Consider the following 16,360-nt stretch of genomic DNA (forward strand, 5'->3'; position numbering starts at 1 on the left):
AGTTCCACTACAACGCGCCGAATGTCCCACTTACTGCACAGGAAACGGCTTCTTCACAACTTTTATTTCTCCTAACAAAGGTATTTTCTTGCTCTCTGTTATTCCCGTTATGCAAAGTGAAGCGCTGCATAAACAACCTGCTAACTGCGTCGTCCTGATTTCAACTCCAACAAACTGCTAATGAGCTCAGAGCGACGCCACACCGCCGCGCGTTCAGCTGTAAGACGCCGGCGCTTCACCTTGGGAAAGGTTTTCAATGCTGCAGCAGACAAACCTGAATGTGTTTTATCTGGATCTCATGAGAAAGTCTGAGAAAATGAATACAAGTCTGAGAAAAATGACATTCTCCAAAACTTAAAAGCTTCTTTCATTGCAGTTAATAAGTACAGGAACTAGCCAGAAGTGCAGAGTACCCAAATATGTAGTACTACTTCATATTTTTACTCAGGTAAAATTAAAAACTAGTCATCCAAGAAATTACTCAAGTAAGAGTAAAAAAGTATTTGGTAAAACTTCCCCACACTGGCTAGCTTTTTAGTTCTTGTAAAATCTGATTTTGTTTTTCTCTGTATTTTTATTTTTTGCTGAAATAGATTTTGATAAAATCTTTTTGTTTTTGCTGTAATCTGATTTATATATTTATTTTTCTGAAATCAGTTTTTTTTTTCTTCTTTTTTTGTGTTCATTCCTGTTTCTGATAAAATTTTACCAAATCATATTTTGTGTCAACAGTTTGCAACTTGGACTAGCTGGTTAGCCGGTCAGCTGCTTACTTACCTTTCTAGGCAGCTACTAAGTAAAAGTAGAACTACTGCAACATATTTTTATTCAAGTAAAAGTAAAAAGTATCCATCCAAGAAATTACTAAAGTAAAAGCAAAAAGTATTTGGTAAAAAAGTTACTCAAATACTGAGTAACTGATCAAATTATCAACCATTTTAAAATTACATTACCTGGACCAAAATAAAAAGTTAAGTGGAAATTTTGGTATTTTAAGAATGAAAATGACAGCAAATCATATTAGTAACAAAAAATAACAAAATCAGGCAAAATCAAATGTTTCCAAATCATTTTTTTCATAAAATATTCATGAAACTTTAATAAAAACTGCAGGTGTGTGTCTGTCAGGTGAACTTTGGGTTAAAACATGTTTGTTTTTCATTCTGTGGGTAGAAAATCCAGACATTTTACTCAAGTAGGAGCAGAAATACTTCATAATAAAATTACTCAGGTAAATGTAACTGAGTAATTGTAACTAGTTACTTCCCAACTCTGCCACCAGCTCAGCACATTTGTCTGTTTGCAGATTTTTTTGAAGACATGCTGAACAACTGAGAGCCATGAAAACACACTTTGCTTAATTAATCCGATTAATACTTTTATATGTATTTAACACATGAAAGTTTCTCACATTTTGTCTGCGGTTTTGCATCGACGTTTCCCATGAGCAGAGGAAGAGGAGGCAGATTTTGAGAACCTGGGATTTTTTTCTGGTTATTTTTTATTTTTCAGCTGACCGGGTTTTGTTGCCTCTGAAGTGGAGTTATTATCTCCCAAACACAAACCCAGATTGAGAAATTGATCCATCTGGGTGGAGAGATTGACCCTCTCTGCTCTCATTCACTGACGGGGAATAATTCGACTTGTTCCACAGGAGAAACGCCGATAAAGATTTCAGCTGAAGCTTTCAGCTTTTTCTTAGCAAGAACTGATGGAAGACGGATAAAAAGGATTCATGCTGGACGTTTGCTTGTTTAGATCAGGAAGGAAGAGACGCTGTTTGTTTACTTGGATGCCTCCAGATTAAGGATTTTTTTTTCACGAAATTACATTAAAATAAGATGAAACAGGAGTTGGATAAATGAGCTGCTTCTGCAAATAATTAGCTTTTGTTAATATTAGGCTTAACCAAATGCTGCAGTAACTTTTTGGTTTGAAATTTTTCATCTTTTTTATTTAAATGTTTTTATTTTAAAGTGAGAATTCTGAGAAAAAAAATTTAAATTTTGAGTGAAAAGTCAGATCTGTAAGAAAAAAGAAATAATTCTGAGAAAAAGTCTAAATTTGAGATTTGACTTTTTTCTCTAAAAAGTTGGATTTTTTTGAGGGAAAATAAATCTCAAAATTTCTAAAAAATAAATTTTTAGAAAGTAAATTCTTACTTTCTAAAAAGTAACAAAAGTATTTTTACTTTACTAAATTTTTCTTAGCTAAAAAAATGTTTTTTTAACCAAAAGTAAAGTATCCCTAAAAAGCTTGACATTTTCAAAAGTAACATTTTTTTAAATTTTACTTTCTAAAATTTCTTAGAAAACAACATCTCTAGAAAATTTTACCTTCTTAGAAAAGTAAAATTTAAAAAAAGTCAGAATTCTGAAATTAAATTCATTCGTCGTAATCCTCTTCCGTAGAAAACAAGCTGATTTTTAACCCTGTTTGCTTTCCGTACCATAGATCTTGGGATTCTTTAGCATTCTCCTGTATAAACTTAAATCAATCTACCAAATGTAAACAAATACATTTAAATTTAAAACCTCTGTTTGGATGAAATGTTTGAGATTTCTCTGTATGTTTATATAAATGTGAAACAAACTGAGGATGATATCAGCCTCAAATAAATTCTTTTTGTCGACTTTTATCTACTTTTAGTTTTCTTTAAACAGTCCGACCCTAAAGAGGGAATAGTTTTGGAAGAAAAGTGTAAATAAATAAGGGATGATTTAATCTTCTGTACCACCAACAAACATTTCAGAGCCGTTTCTCATCAGTCCTGTTGCTCAGTAGAAACTCGTGTTTATTTAAAAAAAACTCTTGACCAGCTGGATCTTCAGCTCCGTTCACTTTGATTTGTCTAAACTTTTAACAGGAACTCGCTGATCTGCTGCAGGTCAGCTTGTAGAAAAGCTGTCAGAGGCTCAACTGAGAACCTGAGAGGAATCTGTTGTTTCTGCCTGTAATCTCACATTTCCTCCTCTCTCTGGTGTTACCTGCAGCTGCTGGTTTGAATCTATTAAATAACCTGCCACGCAAAATTCACATCTTTTCATGTTTGTGCACTTCTATTTGAGTTTCTACTACTTATGAAAAAACCCACAGAGCCATTTTCTGGCAATAAATTCATGTTTTGATAGATTCGTCCTCCTCTTTCTGTTTGTGAAACGCCTGTTTGCTTCGTTCTTGTCGCCTCATCAGGTGCTGAAGGGCAGCAAGAAGCTGAACCTGTCGGTGCGCTCAGTCGGGCGGATCCCGGGCGGCTACGTCACCAACCACGTTTACACCTGGGTGGATCCTCAGGGTCGCAGCGTGTCTCCTCCTCCGGATCTACCCGAGCACCGGAGCGCCACGCTGCGGCGGACCGACAGCCAGCGGCGCAGCAACATGCAGCTGCTTCAGGAGGGAGACGAGAAGAAGGTAGAGACATTCAGAGGAGGGCCGGAGAACCGATCCGTCCTTCAGCCGGTAGAGCTGGAGTTCACATGTCAAGAAAAACAAACGGTTAAAGAAAAACTGTCGTTGTGTCGTAACAGTTTGGTATGAGACAAATAATCTGTGAAAAATCAAGCTCCTCTGTCTTCTCCCAGTGCTCCCAGTGGCAACTAGAAGCAACCAATCAGAGCCAGGAGGTGGAGCTTAGTGTTGTCATTCACTTTTCTGTCTGCTCTCTGCTATGCTGCCGCTAGCATGGCATGTCATGAATGCTAAGGCTAGTTAGCCTAGCCACCGATGACGGTAGATAAACGTTTTTCCTGTAATGTAGGTTGTTTCTGCACTTAGCAGCGAGTACATGAGATTGATTTACAGCACTATCTGAGGCCTGGTTCCATGCTGAGGTGTGTAACGTTCGCTGAACTACCGGACAGGTTGGTCCTGCCCATATCTGGAAGAAGACGCTGCAGCGAATATTCCTCCGCCATCTTGAATTTTGGCTTCCAGTCTCCTCCAAACTGAACAAGACACGGTGTGTTTATTAAATGTTAAGGTTCATACACTAAAAAAAAAGAAGAAAAATTCAAGTGTTTTCAAAGCATTTTCAAGTACCGTATTTTCCGCACTATAAGGCGCACCTAAAAACCTTCAATTTTCTCAAAAGCTGACAGTGCGCCTTATAATCCAGTGCGCCTTATATATGGACCAATATTGAGACACAACAGGTCTTCCAACTACGGTAAGCAGCCGCCGACTTCATTTTCCCCTGTAGAAGAAGAAGCGCGCGGTGCACACTGGGTTTTGTGTAAAGACCCCAAAATGGCTCCTATTAAGAGACGCTTACGACGCAGAATTTAAGCTCAAGGCGATCAGTAGAACACGGGAATAGAGCAGCAGCCAGAGAATTTAACATGAACGTATCAATGGTGCGGAAGTGGATCTATATTGTGATTCACTAACGTTTGATTTACCGTAACAGTATCAGACTGTTTTTTACGTGTTTATTGAATCGAGGAAAAGTTCCCCTCCACTATATGTTACACTTTGCTGTTGTTAAAAGATAAACTGTGTCACCAAAATACCACGTCACTGACTTTACCTCGGGGAAAATAATAAAACAGCTTTTTATTCATTTTGGGAATGATCAGAGTTTTCAGAACGCTGGTTTGTAATTTATTAATAAAGTTTGACTGAAATATCTGACTATTTTGTTGACATTCCCTTTAGCGCAGCTCCATCTAATGGATGCATAACGTAACACCAGCCTCTACTGTAGCCTCTATTCTATGCGCCTTATAATGCGGAAAATACGGTAAATGTTTTCAAACTTTTGCAACACCACACTTTGGAGATAAAAAATTAACTAAAACATCTAATGTATCTTTTAAGAAGACTCAGTGATCTTGCTGTTACCCAACCAGAACTTGTGTACAAGACAATATTGAGTGTTTTAACTTTTCATCTCCTCGTCTGGTTTGGTCCCATGAGCTGCAGACCAACAGATAAACTTTTAAGAAACTTCCAGTGGCGGGTAAAGTAGCAGGTAAATAGACCTGAGTGAGGTTGGCCCCCACCTTCTTCAAATCAGGCAAAATTGGTGTCAAACGTTTGTGCAGCAAAAATTTTGTTTGTGCCGCTATAATTTTAAAGACATACAGAAATGTTTCTAGAGGTCATCAAAGGTCAACCAGTCCCCCCACCTTCTTCAAATCAGTTTTTTAGGCTCTGATAAAGTTTTTTAGGCCGTTATTTAACAAGTTGAACAGGAAATTGGGAGGAGAGAGAATGAAATGACATGCAGCAGATTCTGCAGGACTGGGAATTAAACCCAGGTTGACAAACAAAACCTATAAGTAACGTCCTAAACAAAACATAATTTGCTGTCTTACCATAAACTGGTTAAAAAAATAACTGAATTATTCATTTCTAAGCCCCTTTTCCTTCTCTTATACAAGCAGAAACACATAAGCTCAACAACACAAAAGCTTCATATTTATTACAAAGTATTGATCTAAGAATTGATTTCTTCCTGTAATGGAAATTATTTCTGATTAAGTTTTCTGTTTTCATGCTTTCATGGATTGTTCTTCTTTTTACCCTTTTCTACAGGTTTTCATGTTAAATTGCACTTTTTTGTTAAGTTTGTTAAACTACCTTGAATCTGTTATTCTAAATAAAGACTAACAGAAAGATCACACAGTAACTTTTATTTTTTATAAAACCTGTTTTGTTCTTATAACAAACAAACCAGATAAAACAAGTTTGGGTTTCTTTATGGTTCAGAGAATTAAATTATGATTACAATTATCATCTAATATTATGTACAGATTAAATTCTAATCTTAATTTAACATCCTGGAACCTGAAGAATCCAAACCTGTTAAATCAACTTTTTTATGTTTGGTATAAAAAGAAAAACAGGATTTATCAAAGAAAAACAGGTGAATGGACTGAACTTGTGTAGAGCTTTGCTGGTCATGTTGACCACTCAAAGCTCTTCACACTACAGTCACATTTACAAACACACACATTTACACCGACATGCAGGTCGGGGGGCAACTTGCCGCTAAGTGCCCCGCCCCGGGGCAGCTCAACATGTGGCTGAGGAAGCTGGCTAATCTTCTTTAAAATACAGATTTAAACAGTTTAAAAGCTACAATTCAGTGCAATTTAATATAAAAAGTGAGTAGAAACGGTAAACTAAAGGACAAACCATAAAAGCACAAGTACAGTGGAAATAAACAGAAATCATTACTATTAAAAGAAGAAATTTTAACTCTTAAATCAATACGTTGCTATAAAAATTGAGCCCAGTGTTGCTGCGGCGCTAAAGCAGCGAAGGGAAAAGGGCTAACGTACGGCTAATTCAATTAATTTTAAAGTTTAACAATAAAGCTGCACATGTGTTTGGGGTTTCTTCAAATCTTTGGGGGCAATTTGCAGTGACCAACTGACCTGACCTACATGTTTTAGGAGATGTGGGGGGAACCGGAGCACCCGGAGAAAACCCACGCAAACACGGGGAGAACATGCAAACTCCACACAGATGGTCTCTGTGAAGACGCAGCGCTAACCGCTGCACCACCGTGCTGCCCACGTTTTTTCCAATTGGGTTGGGAAGGGATCTATTTTCTAGTTTGTCAATGGGGGATAAAACTTTAACGTTTTAAATTTGACGGAGCGTGGCCTGGCGCCCCGTACACAGAGGCTACAACCTCCATGAGTTTGAACCTCCAGAACATTAAACATGTTCTTGACAGTCTTCACTCTTTAGTTTTGTTTTCTTTTTGGCTTCTGCCATCGCAGAATGTTCCATACACTTTTCCAAAATGAAAGTTTAGAGTTTTTCTTCTTACCGTCCTGCATGGCATCCAGATTGTCCAAATCCTCCAGGACGGTTTCTCGGGTGATCTCTGTCTCTTCTGAGGATTCCGGATCGTTGGAACAACCTGATAAAGTTTCTCCTGACATTTTCACCTCTGGAGAATCCTCTTGACTTAAGCCATCAACCGGGTCCACTTGGTCCTGTGAGCCGTCCTCCTCATCTTGGGAATCTGTGATGTCTTTTTGTTGTATATCATTTTCCTCAGGTCTCAGTGTGTTGGGCAGCAGGAGATCCTCTTTCGCTCTTTGTAAATCATTTTTCAAACATCTGATCTCCTGCTGATATTTCTCTTCTTGCTGTTGAAGTTTTTCAATTTGTTGCAGTGCAGATCGGTTTATGTCCCATATAAGCTTCTCCGCCTTTTGTCTTTGTAAAAGAGCCATTTGATCCTGCTTTATCTTTTGTTGGTAGGTCTCAATCTGCTGCTGTAACTCCATTACGTCTGTTCTATGTCTAGATTTTAGCTCCTCATGTGAAACATGAACCCGATCCAGTTCATGGAACATCTGCCTGTCCCTGTGTCGCAGAATTATAATCTTTCTTGCCATTTTTCGGAATAGCTCTTCCTTCTCAGCTCTCAGATTGTTGACAAGCTGCAGGTTCTCTCTCTCTCTCTCTACATTGGCGTCTTTCTCACGTCTCGCCTCCTGCTGATATCTCTCCACGTCTTGCTGTAATCCAGAAACTTCACTATGATATTTAGAGTTGAGTTCATTGTATGAATGTCTGAGCCGAGCCAATTCTTCCTGCAGACGTTTCTCGTTGTCTTGCAGGGACGCAATCTTTTGGGACATTTCTAAAAACATGTCGTCCTTTTCAGCTCCCAGGTCTTCTAATCTGGCGCTCTCCATTTCCAGACTGGAGTCCAGTCTTTGGGTTTCCCCGTGTAAAATATCCAAGTGTGCACTAGCGAAGCTGCATTGGGGGTTTTGCCAGACTCCCGTTCTTGCCTGGAGTCCCATCATCCTGTTGCGGTATTTCTGAAATTGGTGAAACATTTCTACCTCAAATCCTTTAGTCAAAATCTGTCGTAAATTACTAGAACCGTCGATTGGAAAGAGCTTTGCGCACGTCTGAGCTAGTCAGTGATATTGCAAGCAATGAAAAATATGCAGAATTGTGTTGCATACAATTCTGAGTTGATGACATCACAGACTGCATCGCCAGTGACATCACAGAGTCTTCCTTTGCTGGCAGTGTGACATCATTCCACCACCAAATATCTCACTATTTATTCTTGTTTACATTCAAAATAGTCCATGATTCACTCGTTTTTATCCAAACTCATTTCTGTTTTGGGCCAGATCAAAAACCTGAATGTTCATAAAGGGCCTGTTGCACCAGAACATATTGATGAAAACCAATTAAATTGTTAAAATATCAATAAATAGGTGTTTCAGAATCAATACGTGTTTCTTAAAATAACGTAATATTGAACATGCTTTCCTTATGGCCCTGAGACGATTCACTGCCAGAAGAGGAAAGCCTGCAGAGCTATGGTCTGATTGTGGGACCAATTTTAAGGGAGGGGATCGGGAACTCAGAGAAGCCTTTGCCAATATGTCAGAGACGCTGCAGGGGCAATTAGCCTTCCAGAAGATTAAGTTTCAGTTTAATCCCCCAGCAACCCCACATTTTGGCGGAGTGTGGGAGCGAGAAGTTCGTTCAGTGAAGGCAGCTCTCCGAAGCTGTGTGGGTTCCCAACCTCTTCAGGAGGCGGTACTTCTCATAGTTCTTCTGGAGGTGGAATCAATACTGAACTCAAAGCCTTTGGGCTATGTATCAACTGATGTGGCAGACGTGGACCCTGTGACTCCAAATAGTCTCCTCATGGGGCGGCCTGATGGATCCCTACCCCAGGTGGTCTACCCAGAGAGAGAAAACCTCAGTCGAAGACTGTTTTGTTGACATCCCCTTTAGCGCAGCTCCATCTAATGGATGCATAACGTAACCCCAGCCTCTACTGTAGCATCTATTCTATGCGCCTTATAATGCGGGAAATGCAGTAGCTATGTGTATTCTATGTAATTAGATCACTAAATACATATATATCTAGATATATATGTAATTGCATAGCTAATGACATGGCCACCAGTCTGTGTTCAGTCTCCATGGTAACCAACGGGTATCCAGGCTGTTTAACATCATATTCACAAATGTATCAGGATCAAAAGAATCATTCAGGAATACAAACAAATAAATGTTTTAAAACTTTCTCTTCCTTCTTCTATTTTTATGTCATTATGTTTAAGAAAAAAAAAAACAGGATTTAGTCAAACAAAGCTGAGTTTCCAAGTTTATATCTTTTAATTTGAAAAGTTAGCATATTAGCATATGATTCTTCTTGAACTAGGACACTGTATCTCCTGCTTTAGGAATGAGATGATGGTTCCATTAACGTTGGACCGTTTCTCACCGCTGCTGAACTCGGGGTGGCAGAGCCAGAGCTCCAGGCAGGTGGTGGCCGGGCGCCGCTTGGTCCCGTCAGGAGGATCCAGCAGCAGCCGCAGCTCCTGCTGCAGGGAGTCCAGCAGCGTCTGGATCAGGAAGAAGTTCGGCTTGTCTGACATGTACATCAGGCTCTGGATACAGAAATAATAACAAAAAAAACTTATATTAATCAGTTCTGAGTAAGACCAGTGTTTTATTTATTTAAAAAGCTGCAATATTGATCATATGTCATATAGAAAACTGATTGATTTGCCTTTATTTGAGTGAAAGTCATGTTCAGTGACTTTCCTGGGGGGCCAGGAACACCAGGCGGGCCCTGAAATAAAAATTATCACGTCTTAAAATACAGCTTTTTAATATACAAACTGCAACACAAACCAAACAAAATTGGTGCCAAAAGTTTGTGCTGCAAAAACGTCTGTTTGTGTCGCCATCATTTTAAAGATATTAGTAAAAGTCTAAAAGTTCAACTTTTGACCTTTTTCTTGATTTTATTTGTTATGAAATCAAACAAATTTGATGTCCATCAACAAAAGCAGGTGTCAAACTTGTGCTACAAAAAAATTCATTTGTGCTGCTTTTGTTTCGAAGACTTTAATAAACGTTTAAAGGTCAAAAGGTCAGGCACCTCCCTCCCCACTCCACATTACAAAATCAAACAAAATGGTTGCCATTAATTCTGTATTTGTGCAGCAAAAAAATTCTGTTTGTGCCGCCATCGTTTTAAACATATGAATAGCTGTCAGCTATTCATAAAGGTCATGAAAGGTCAACCAATCATCCCACATTTACAAAAAACAAAATAACTTTCAGTAAAATCCTCAAAACAAAAGAAACACAAATGGAAATGTTTGCTGCACAAACGAAGCAGAAAAGACTGTCTGTCTGTCTGTCTGTCTATCTATCTATCCATTGCTCGATCGATCGGTTAACTTACTGGGAGGCCTCTCCTTCCAGGAAGTCCAGGTTGACCTTGGTAACCTTTCAACCCCTAAGAGAAAAATAAATAACATTTAGTGATCTAGAAGTACAAACACCGTCGCTAAAACTAGCCTAACTTTTAGCTTAGTTAGAACTAACAAAATTGTTTCTATTTGCTAAATGCTGGGAAAATTGGCGAGAACCTTTTTTTTTTTTTTGTCGATTTGTTTTTGGGGGGATGACTTTGTTTTAAAACTTATAATTTGGGTCAAATTTGGATTTCCTTCCACAACATCTGGTTTTAACTATATATATATATACTGTATATGAGAGGTCTGCAGCCAATAACAGCTTTTAAAACTCCAAATGATAAGCGACTGAAACAAAAGCAGGTCTCAGATATTTTAAAATTATTTTTACTGGAAGAATTTCATTTAGTTCCCACAAAAAACAGTAAAAGTATCAGTCTTTTGTATTTATATCCACATATTGCTATTATACAGGACATTATGAAGCCAACAACTTTCAAAAAAACATACAAAAATAAAACAGAAAACCCAAAATTAGGACTAAAATACAACAAATTTCTTGTAGATATTTATTGTCTTTTTTACAAAGGTCATGTAATATTTAGCTGGACTGAGGGCAGAAATGGCTTTTTGGATTATAAAGGTTGCAGACCCCTGCTATGGATATATGAATATGTTCCTTTATATTCTAATGCTCACTTTAAATCTTTTAAAACAAAAATATTAGCATTTAATATATATCTTGTTGATGACATCATACCTTTAATCCAAACCATCCCTGCAAACAAAGAAAGAGGAGATAAAACTTTAAACTCTCAAACAATAAAACAAAACATTCAGATAATCACAATATTAACAGTTAGATCTTAATAACTCTTAAAACAGCAAAGAGAGAAAACATTTAGATCACTTAACTTTATTTAAGTTCTGCAGGTTTTTTCTGATCCATTAGGAAATAAACATAATAAATGGTTCTGAATTAAGATTTTAGTTTGCTAATAGAAAATATTCTTTATATAAATTATGTCCATGTACGATTTTGAATCTACATAATGAAAAAGAAAACCTACATAATTTCTACTAAAATATACTAAAGTATATCCATTTTGTGGGATATACTGACATCTAGTGGCATAAGTTGCTAATTACAGCAATTTATTTAGTAATCACCTTTTTTGACAGTAATTTTCCTGATTATGTCTATAATGTGATCAGCATGAAGAAGCTACTTACAGGTAAGCCGGGCATTCCCAGAACTCCCCTCGGCCCGGGCGGACCGATGTTTCCCTGGAAACACCAAAACCAGACGGACAAAAGTTTGTTTTTAGATAAATTCAAATTTACAAAATGAAATTTAATCCAAAGGTGGAGGAGCGGCAAATCAAGCTCAAAGTGACGATTATTTTAGTTATCAATTAATCTAGTTCTACAAATGATTAATCAAATAAAATATTGGTACATGCTGCAGATTTTTTACTTAAGCCCTTTTGTTGCAATATTACAATTACATTGTTACAATTGAAATAAACAATTTAATTCATTTTTTAATGATACAAAATATTCTCTACATTGAGAAAAAAAACGATATTTTTTTAATTTACTGATTAATAATTGGACAGCAAAATGTGATTAATAGGAGATTTTATTTTATTTTTTTAAATTTGAACCAGATGAAGTTAAATTAGGCCACTTGATTATTTCTGGATCAAAGATAATTACAGACCAAGACATTTTTTTCTATTATTTTAAATGCAAAATGTTTATATTTGGTTTAATTTAATTGGTTTAACATTAAATTTTCATTTGGGATCAAAGTATTTTTTGAACTTGAATTACTGTTTATTTTTAATTACAGTTGAATTACTGTTCTGAATACTAAGTTCTTTCAGTAAATTAGCTTTTTTGTGGTTTGTATCCTTAATGATTGAACAATTACTAAATTAGTTGACGATTATTTCAGTAATCGATTAATCGCGATTAATCGTTTTAGTCCTACTGTAAATACAGGAATGGTGCAAACTCCAAAACACAAAAAAATGGAACAAAAAATGCCATAATCACAGGAAATAGAGCAAATATAAATTGCTACAAACCCGCGCCACAAAACAGAAGTCCTCCAGACCACTAGGCGGCGTCTGGAGTAGCAGATATTAAATATGCTGCTGTTTTATAATACTGTAAAAAAAAACATGAAGTATAACACATTTTCTTTATTCCTCCAACTTTTTTCTGGACATCCCATCTTTTTCCTGAGAGTTTGATCACACAAGACTTAGTGATCGACTCCCACTAGTGGCCTGGAGGACTTCTGTTTTGTGGCTCAAGTTTGCAGCATTTTACACTTGTTGTTTTTGCTATTTGTAGTATTTTCCCTTTAGCTTCTACCTGCTGTTAGAAAAGTATTTTTCTGTTGCACCTGTTGGCCAACGTTTATAACTTTAAGAAAGTCTGAGGAATATTTGACCAACACGTCATTAAAAGTCTGACATTTAAATGCTAAATATACATGATATGCATGAACTGAGGGTTTATTTATGGATGTGAAAGGTTTTGTATATTATGAAATAATTAAGAAGTACCTGTTCTCCTTTCTGGCTGGCTGGACCGGTAAATCCGACTGGACCTCGACTACCCTGGAATATTAAATAACGTCAAATAACACTTTTCAGACTTTTCTTTACGTATTTTTCTTGTTAGAGCAGCATTTTATTGCTTTTCATATCAATAATTAAACCCTGTGGATCCTCCATAAGAGGACCTAAAGCTCCCTTAACATCACAATCTAAACTCTGTAACATGAAACATGTTAAAAACTTTTCCATTTAAAAAGACAGTGGTACCTTTTTGCCCTCAGGTCCAGGTGGTCCAGGTATTCCCATGTCTCCTTTCTCACCCTGAAGACCAAAACGCAGGAATTTAACTTTCTATCACGACTCCAAACAATATTGTAAAATACAAATGGCTCATTATAGACCTAAAATGGTTTCACAGCTTGGGATATTGTTTTAAAACCTAACTTTGCTTTAAACGTATGTTAAAGGTGACCTATTATGCTTTAATGAACAGGTTAGAACAGATCTATGGCCTATACAAAACATGTTCATTACATTTTTTACACAAAACAGTTCTTAGGTAATGAGATTTAAGCTGTTTTATGGCGTCTTGTCACTTTAAATCCAAATAATCTGCTGCTGGCCACGCCCCCAACTCAACGTTTACACTCCCATGTGAAAAGGGCTGCAAACAGATGCCCAAGTATGCAACGGTACATCTTTGAAAAGCAGAATTGGAGCCTCCTGCACAACCAACAAGAATGCAGCAAGTGGTTTCTGGATGTTAAGTCAACAACAAAACATTTGTCTTTTCCGGCAGCCATTGTACAGAGCATACTGAGGTAAACCCAGCTGACCAAACGTGCTGGAGCTCCTCTTGGGTTGCTAGGTAACAGGCGGAATTCCACTGGAGTTGCTAGGTAACGGGTAGAACTCCGTAATGCTGCAGTATCGATAAACTTGATTTGACAAATGGCTCGTTTTTCAGACACCATAAACAAAGTTTCAAAGTTTGTTTTTTTTTGCTATTGTGCACTTGGGTTGTTTTTGGAAGCAGTGGAGACCCAAACGGAAATATAAAAATGTTTTTTAATGACTTTTTCATGAAAAAACATGCATCATTTGTGTTTCATTTTACGATTATGCATTACTTTCTATTGATCCGTCACATAAAATTCTGATAAAATGTGTAGAGATTCTGCAGGGATTAATATAATTTTGAAAGGTGCTTCATCTCCAGGCTTGGTGAGTTGTCATCCATGTTGAAGTTCATTAAATTTAGGTGAAGATATGTCCAAATTTTGTAATTTTCAGTAAGTTTAATCACTCTAGTTTACCTCTTCTCCCTTTTCACCTTGATCCCCCAGATCTCCAGGTAGCCCAGGAATTCCCTTAGTGGGAATAAAAACACAAAAAAATCCATAAGTTAGAAAATAAATCAAAATATATGAGTCACTTTTGCTAAAAGTCATTTTTATCCAGTAAAGAAAAAAAACTTACAATGCTTCCTGGCCAGCCAAGCAGGCCTGTCATCCCCTTTTCTCCTGCTTCACCCTAAATGACATAAAAATCACAAACTGTCAGATAAGATTTAACCAAATGCATGAAAACTTCCCGGTAATGTTTCTGTATTCTCCACCTTTGGTCCTCGGTCTCCTCTGGTCCCTCTGACTCCAGCCTTTCCCCGTCTCCCCTGAGGAAATGTTCGACGTGTTTGTGTCAAAACGAGAGAAATGCACAACAATCTGCGCCATGTTTAATGCATGAAGCTTCTGCTTTTAGACATGTTTACTCTTATGCAAACCGCCCAAACCAAAGGAACTTTATTCACCAAGATGACATTCAGAACAGGGACAAACTCTCTGCACGTTTTTCTCTAAAGGAAAAGAAATTTGAAATGTGCAAGAGAATCAGGGTCACCTTACCCTCCTTCCCATGGGACCGGTTTTCCCTGAAGGTCCAATTTCACCATCATCTCCCTGTTGGAGCAACACGCAGAGGGAAGAGGTTAAAAAGAGCAAATTTACATTTAATGTCTCTGTATGAGCCTGAAATTATGTCTTTATTGCTTCTTTAGTAAGACACATGTGTAAGAAGAGTCAGAAGACTCTCAATAGTACACAGAGTTCTGTGCAAAGGTTTTAAACCATCACTTTTTATGCATTATTTAAGAAGTTTGTTGTAAGTTTTTCAGCTGGTTTTTGTCAATAGTTTTGCTTTTCTGATATCTTTATTTGGATTTTCCTGCTTTTTTGGGTAAATGAAACAGTTTCACCATAAATGAAAGGAATTCTAGGCAGTTATTGCCAAATGCTTTGGTTGAATGTAAATAAAAATATATACGCAGTGACAGGAAGACCACAAAAAAATTAGAAATTAATAAATAAAATAAAATCTTTACTGCAGTAATAGATGGATTGCTAGCTGTAGACATACAGCTAGTTGTAGATAAAGAGCTGTAGATATCTTGCTAGTTGTAGATAGCAAAAATATCTACAGCTGCTAGGTAGCTACAGGTAGTGTAACTAGTGGTGGCTATCTAGCTAGCTGTAGATAGAAAACTAACTTACTTTAGATATGCAGCTAGCTAGGTTAGCTTGGTGTAGATACATAGCTAGCTAGCTATCTACAGCTAGCTGTAAGTAGACAGCTGTAGATTACTGTAGATAGTTGGCTAGCTCTAGATATCTAGCTAGCTGTACATAGATAGACGTTTAAAACAAATAGATGGGTATTTTCATTACTTTTTGGGATGGATAATTTCAGCATTTTCATTCAGTTTTTCTGAACCAAGCTGATTAAACTCATGAAAAGTGATTTTAAATCACTTCATAAGGTTCTGGTTTATTATGTCTCTACCCTGAACTCTTAACATTTATCTTTATCCCCCACCCCATTTTAATTCCTTAAATTACCATATAAATCATAATTTTGGTAACTAATATCTGATAAAAGAGACATTAACAGTCTAGCTAGAACATTGTTTTATGGACTCCAAATGTCACATTATGACTTTTCTTCTACTTGCATTATTGAGCGCTTAACGTTTGTCTTTATTTTACACCTTTTTACATATTTAAAAAGGTTAAGTGATGATATATGCTCTTTAGAAAATCTGACCTTTTCTCCTTTGGCGCCTTGTTTCCCTTCAGATCCAGGTTTTCCATATATTCCCTGCAAACCAAAATGGTTTTGTTAGCTTGATGTCAGACTGGGCAATAACACTGTCCTTTGAGGATTACTTGTTTTTGTTTAAAACAAACATTATGCATCTGTTATGTTTTTTGCTTAGATACCTACAGGAGCCCCTACAAGGCCGGCAGGACCCTGAGCTCCCATCTGTCCCGGGGGTCCCTACAATTGAGTCAGAAAGTACAAAGTAAGACGGTTTAAGAATGAAGCCTTTAGTGGATTATTAGTAGATTTTATTCATGGTTTCACCTCCAACCCTGGTAGACCTGAAGGACCTTGGATTCCTGGAAGACCGTCTTCATCCTGAACAGGATTTTTACAAACAAATATTCAGCAGGAAGTTACAGAAGTGATGAAAGTCGATGCGACCGTCCAGACATCCTTTGGTTTCCACTGATATAAGTT

At 37.1% G+C, this 16,360-nt stretch overlaps 2 protein-coding genes across 2 annotated transcripts in view; one reads left to right on the forward strand and one right to left on the reverse strand.

Annotated features, from left to right (window-relative positions):
- LOC102236534 (whirlin-like) overlaps positions 1-3,582 on the forward strand; it is a 59,229-nt gene extending 55,647 nt beyond the window's left edge. Inside the window, exon 2 of the mRNA XM_005812367.2 lies at positions 3,193-3,582. Within this exon, the coding sequence (XP_005812424.1) occupies positions 3,193-3,537 (345 nt within the window). The 3' untranslated portion in view covers positions 3,538-3,582. The remainder of the gene's footprint in view (positions 1-3,192) is intronic.
- Positions 3,583-9,100: 5,518 nt separating this feature from the next.
- The window catches only part of LOC102237053 (collagen alpha-1(I) chain-like), a 30,189-nt gene continuing 22,929 nt past the window's right edge, over positions 9,101-16,360 (reverse strand). The window contains exons 43-56 of the mRNA XM_023330062.1: positions 16,205-16,258; positions 16,064-16,117; positions 15,884-15,937; positions 14,689-14,742; positions 14,403-14,456; positions 14,264-14,317; positions 14,101-14,154; positions 13,052-13,105; positions 12,791-12,844; positions 11,445-11,498; positions 10,972-10,989; positions 10,199-10,252; positions 9,515-9,577; positions 9,101-9,392 (exon numbers count right to left, since the gene is read on the reverse strand). Of these exons, the coding sequence (XP_023185830.1) occupies positions 9,138-9,392; positions 9,515-9,577; positions 10,199-10,252; positions 10,972-10,989; positions 11,445-11,498; positions 12,791-12,844; positions 13,052-13,105; positions 14,101-14,154; positions 14,264-14,317; positions 14,403-14,456; positions 14,689-14,742; positions 15,884-15,937; positions 16,064-16,117; positions 16,205-16,258 (930 nt within the window). The 3' untranslated portion in view covers positions 9,101-9,137. The remainder of the gene's footprint in view (positions 9,393-9,514; positions 9,578-10,198; positions 10,253-10,971; positions 10,990-11,444; positions 11,499-12,790; positions 12,845-13,051; positions 13,106-14,100; positions 14,155-14,263; positions 14,318-14,402; positions 14,457-14,688; positions 14,743-15,883; positions 15,938-16,063; positions 16,118-16,204; positions 16,259-16,360) is intronic.

Source organism: Xiphophorus maculatus, unplaced genomic scaffold, assembly GCF_002775205.1.
Source record: "Xiphophorus maculatus strain JP 163 A unplaced genomic scaffold, X_maculatus-5.0-male Unplaced_Scaffold_BN000164F, whole genome shotgun sequence".
NCBI classification, from domain to species: Eukaryota; Metazoa; Chordata; class Actinopteri; order Cyprinodontiformes; family Poeciliidae; genus Xiphophorus; species Xiphophorus maculatus.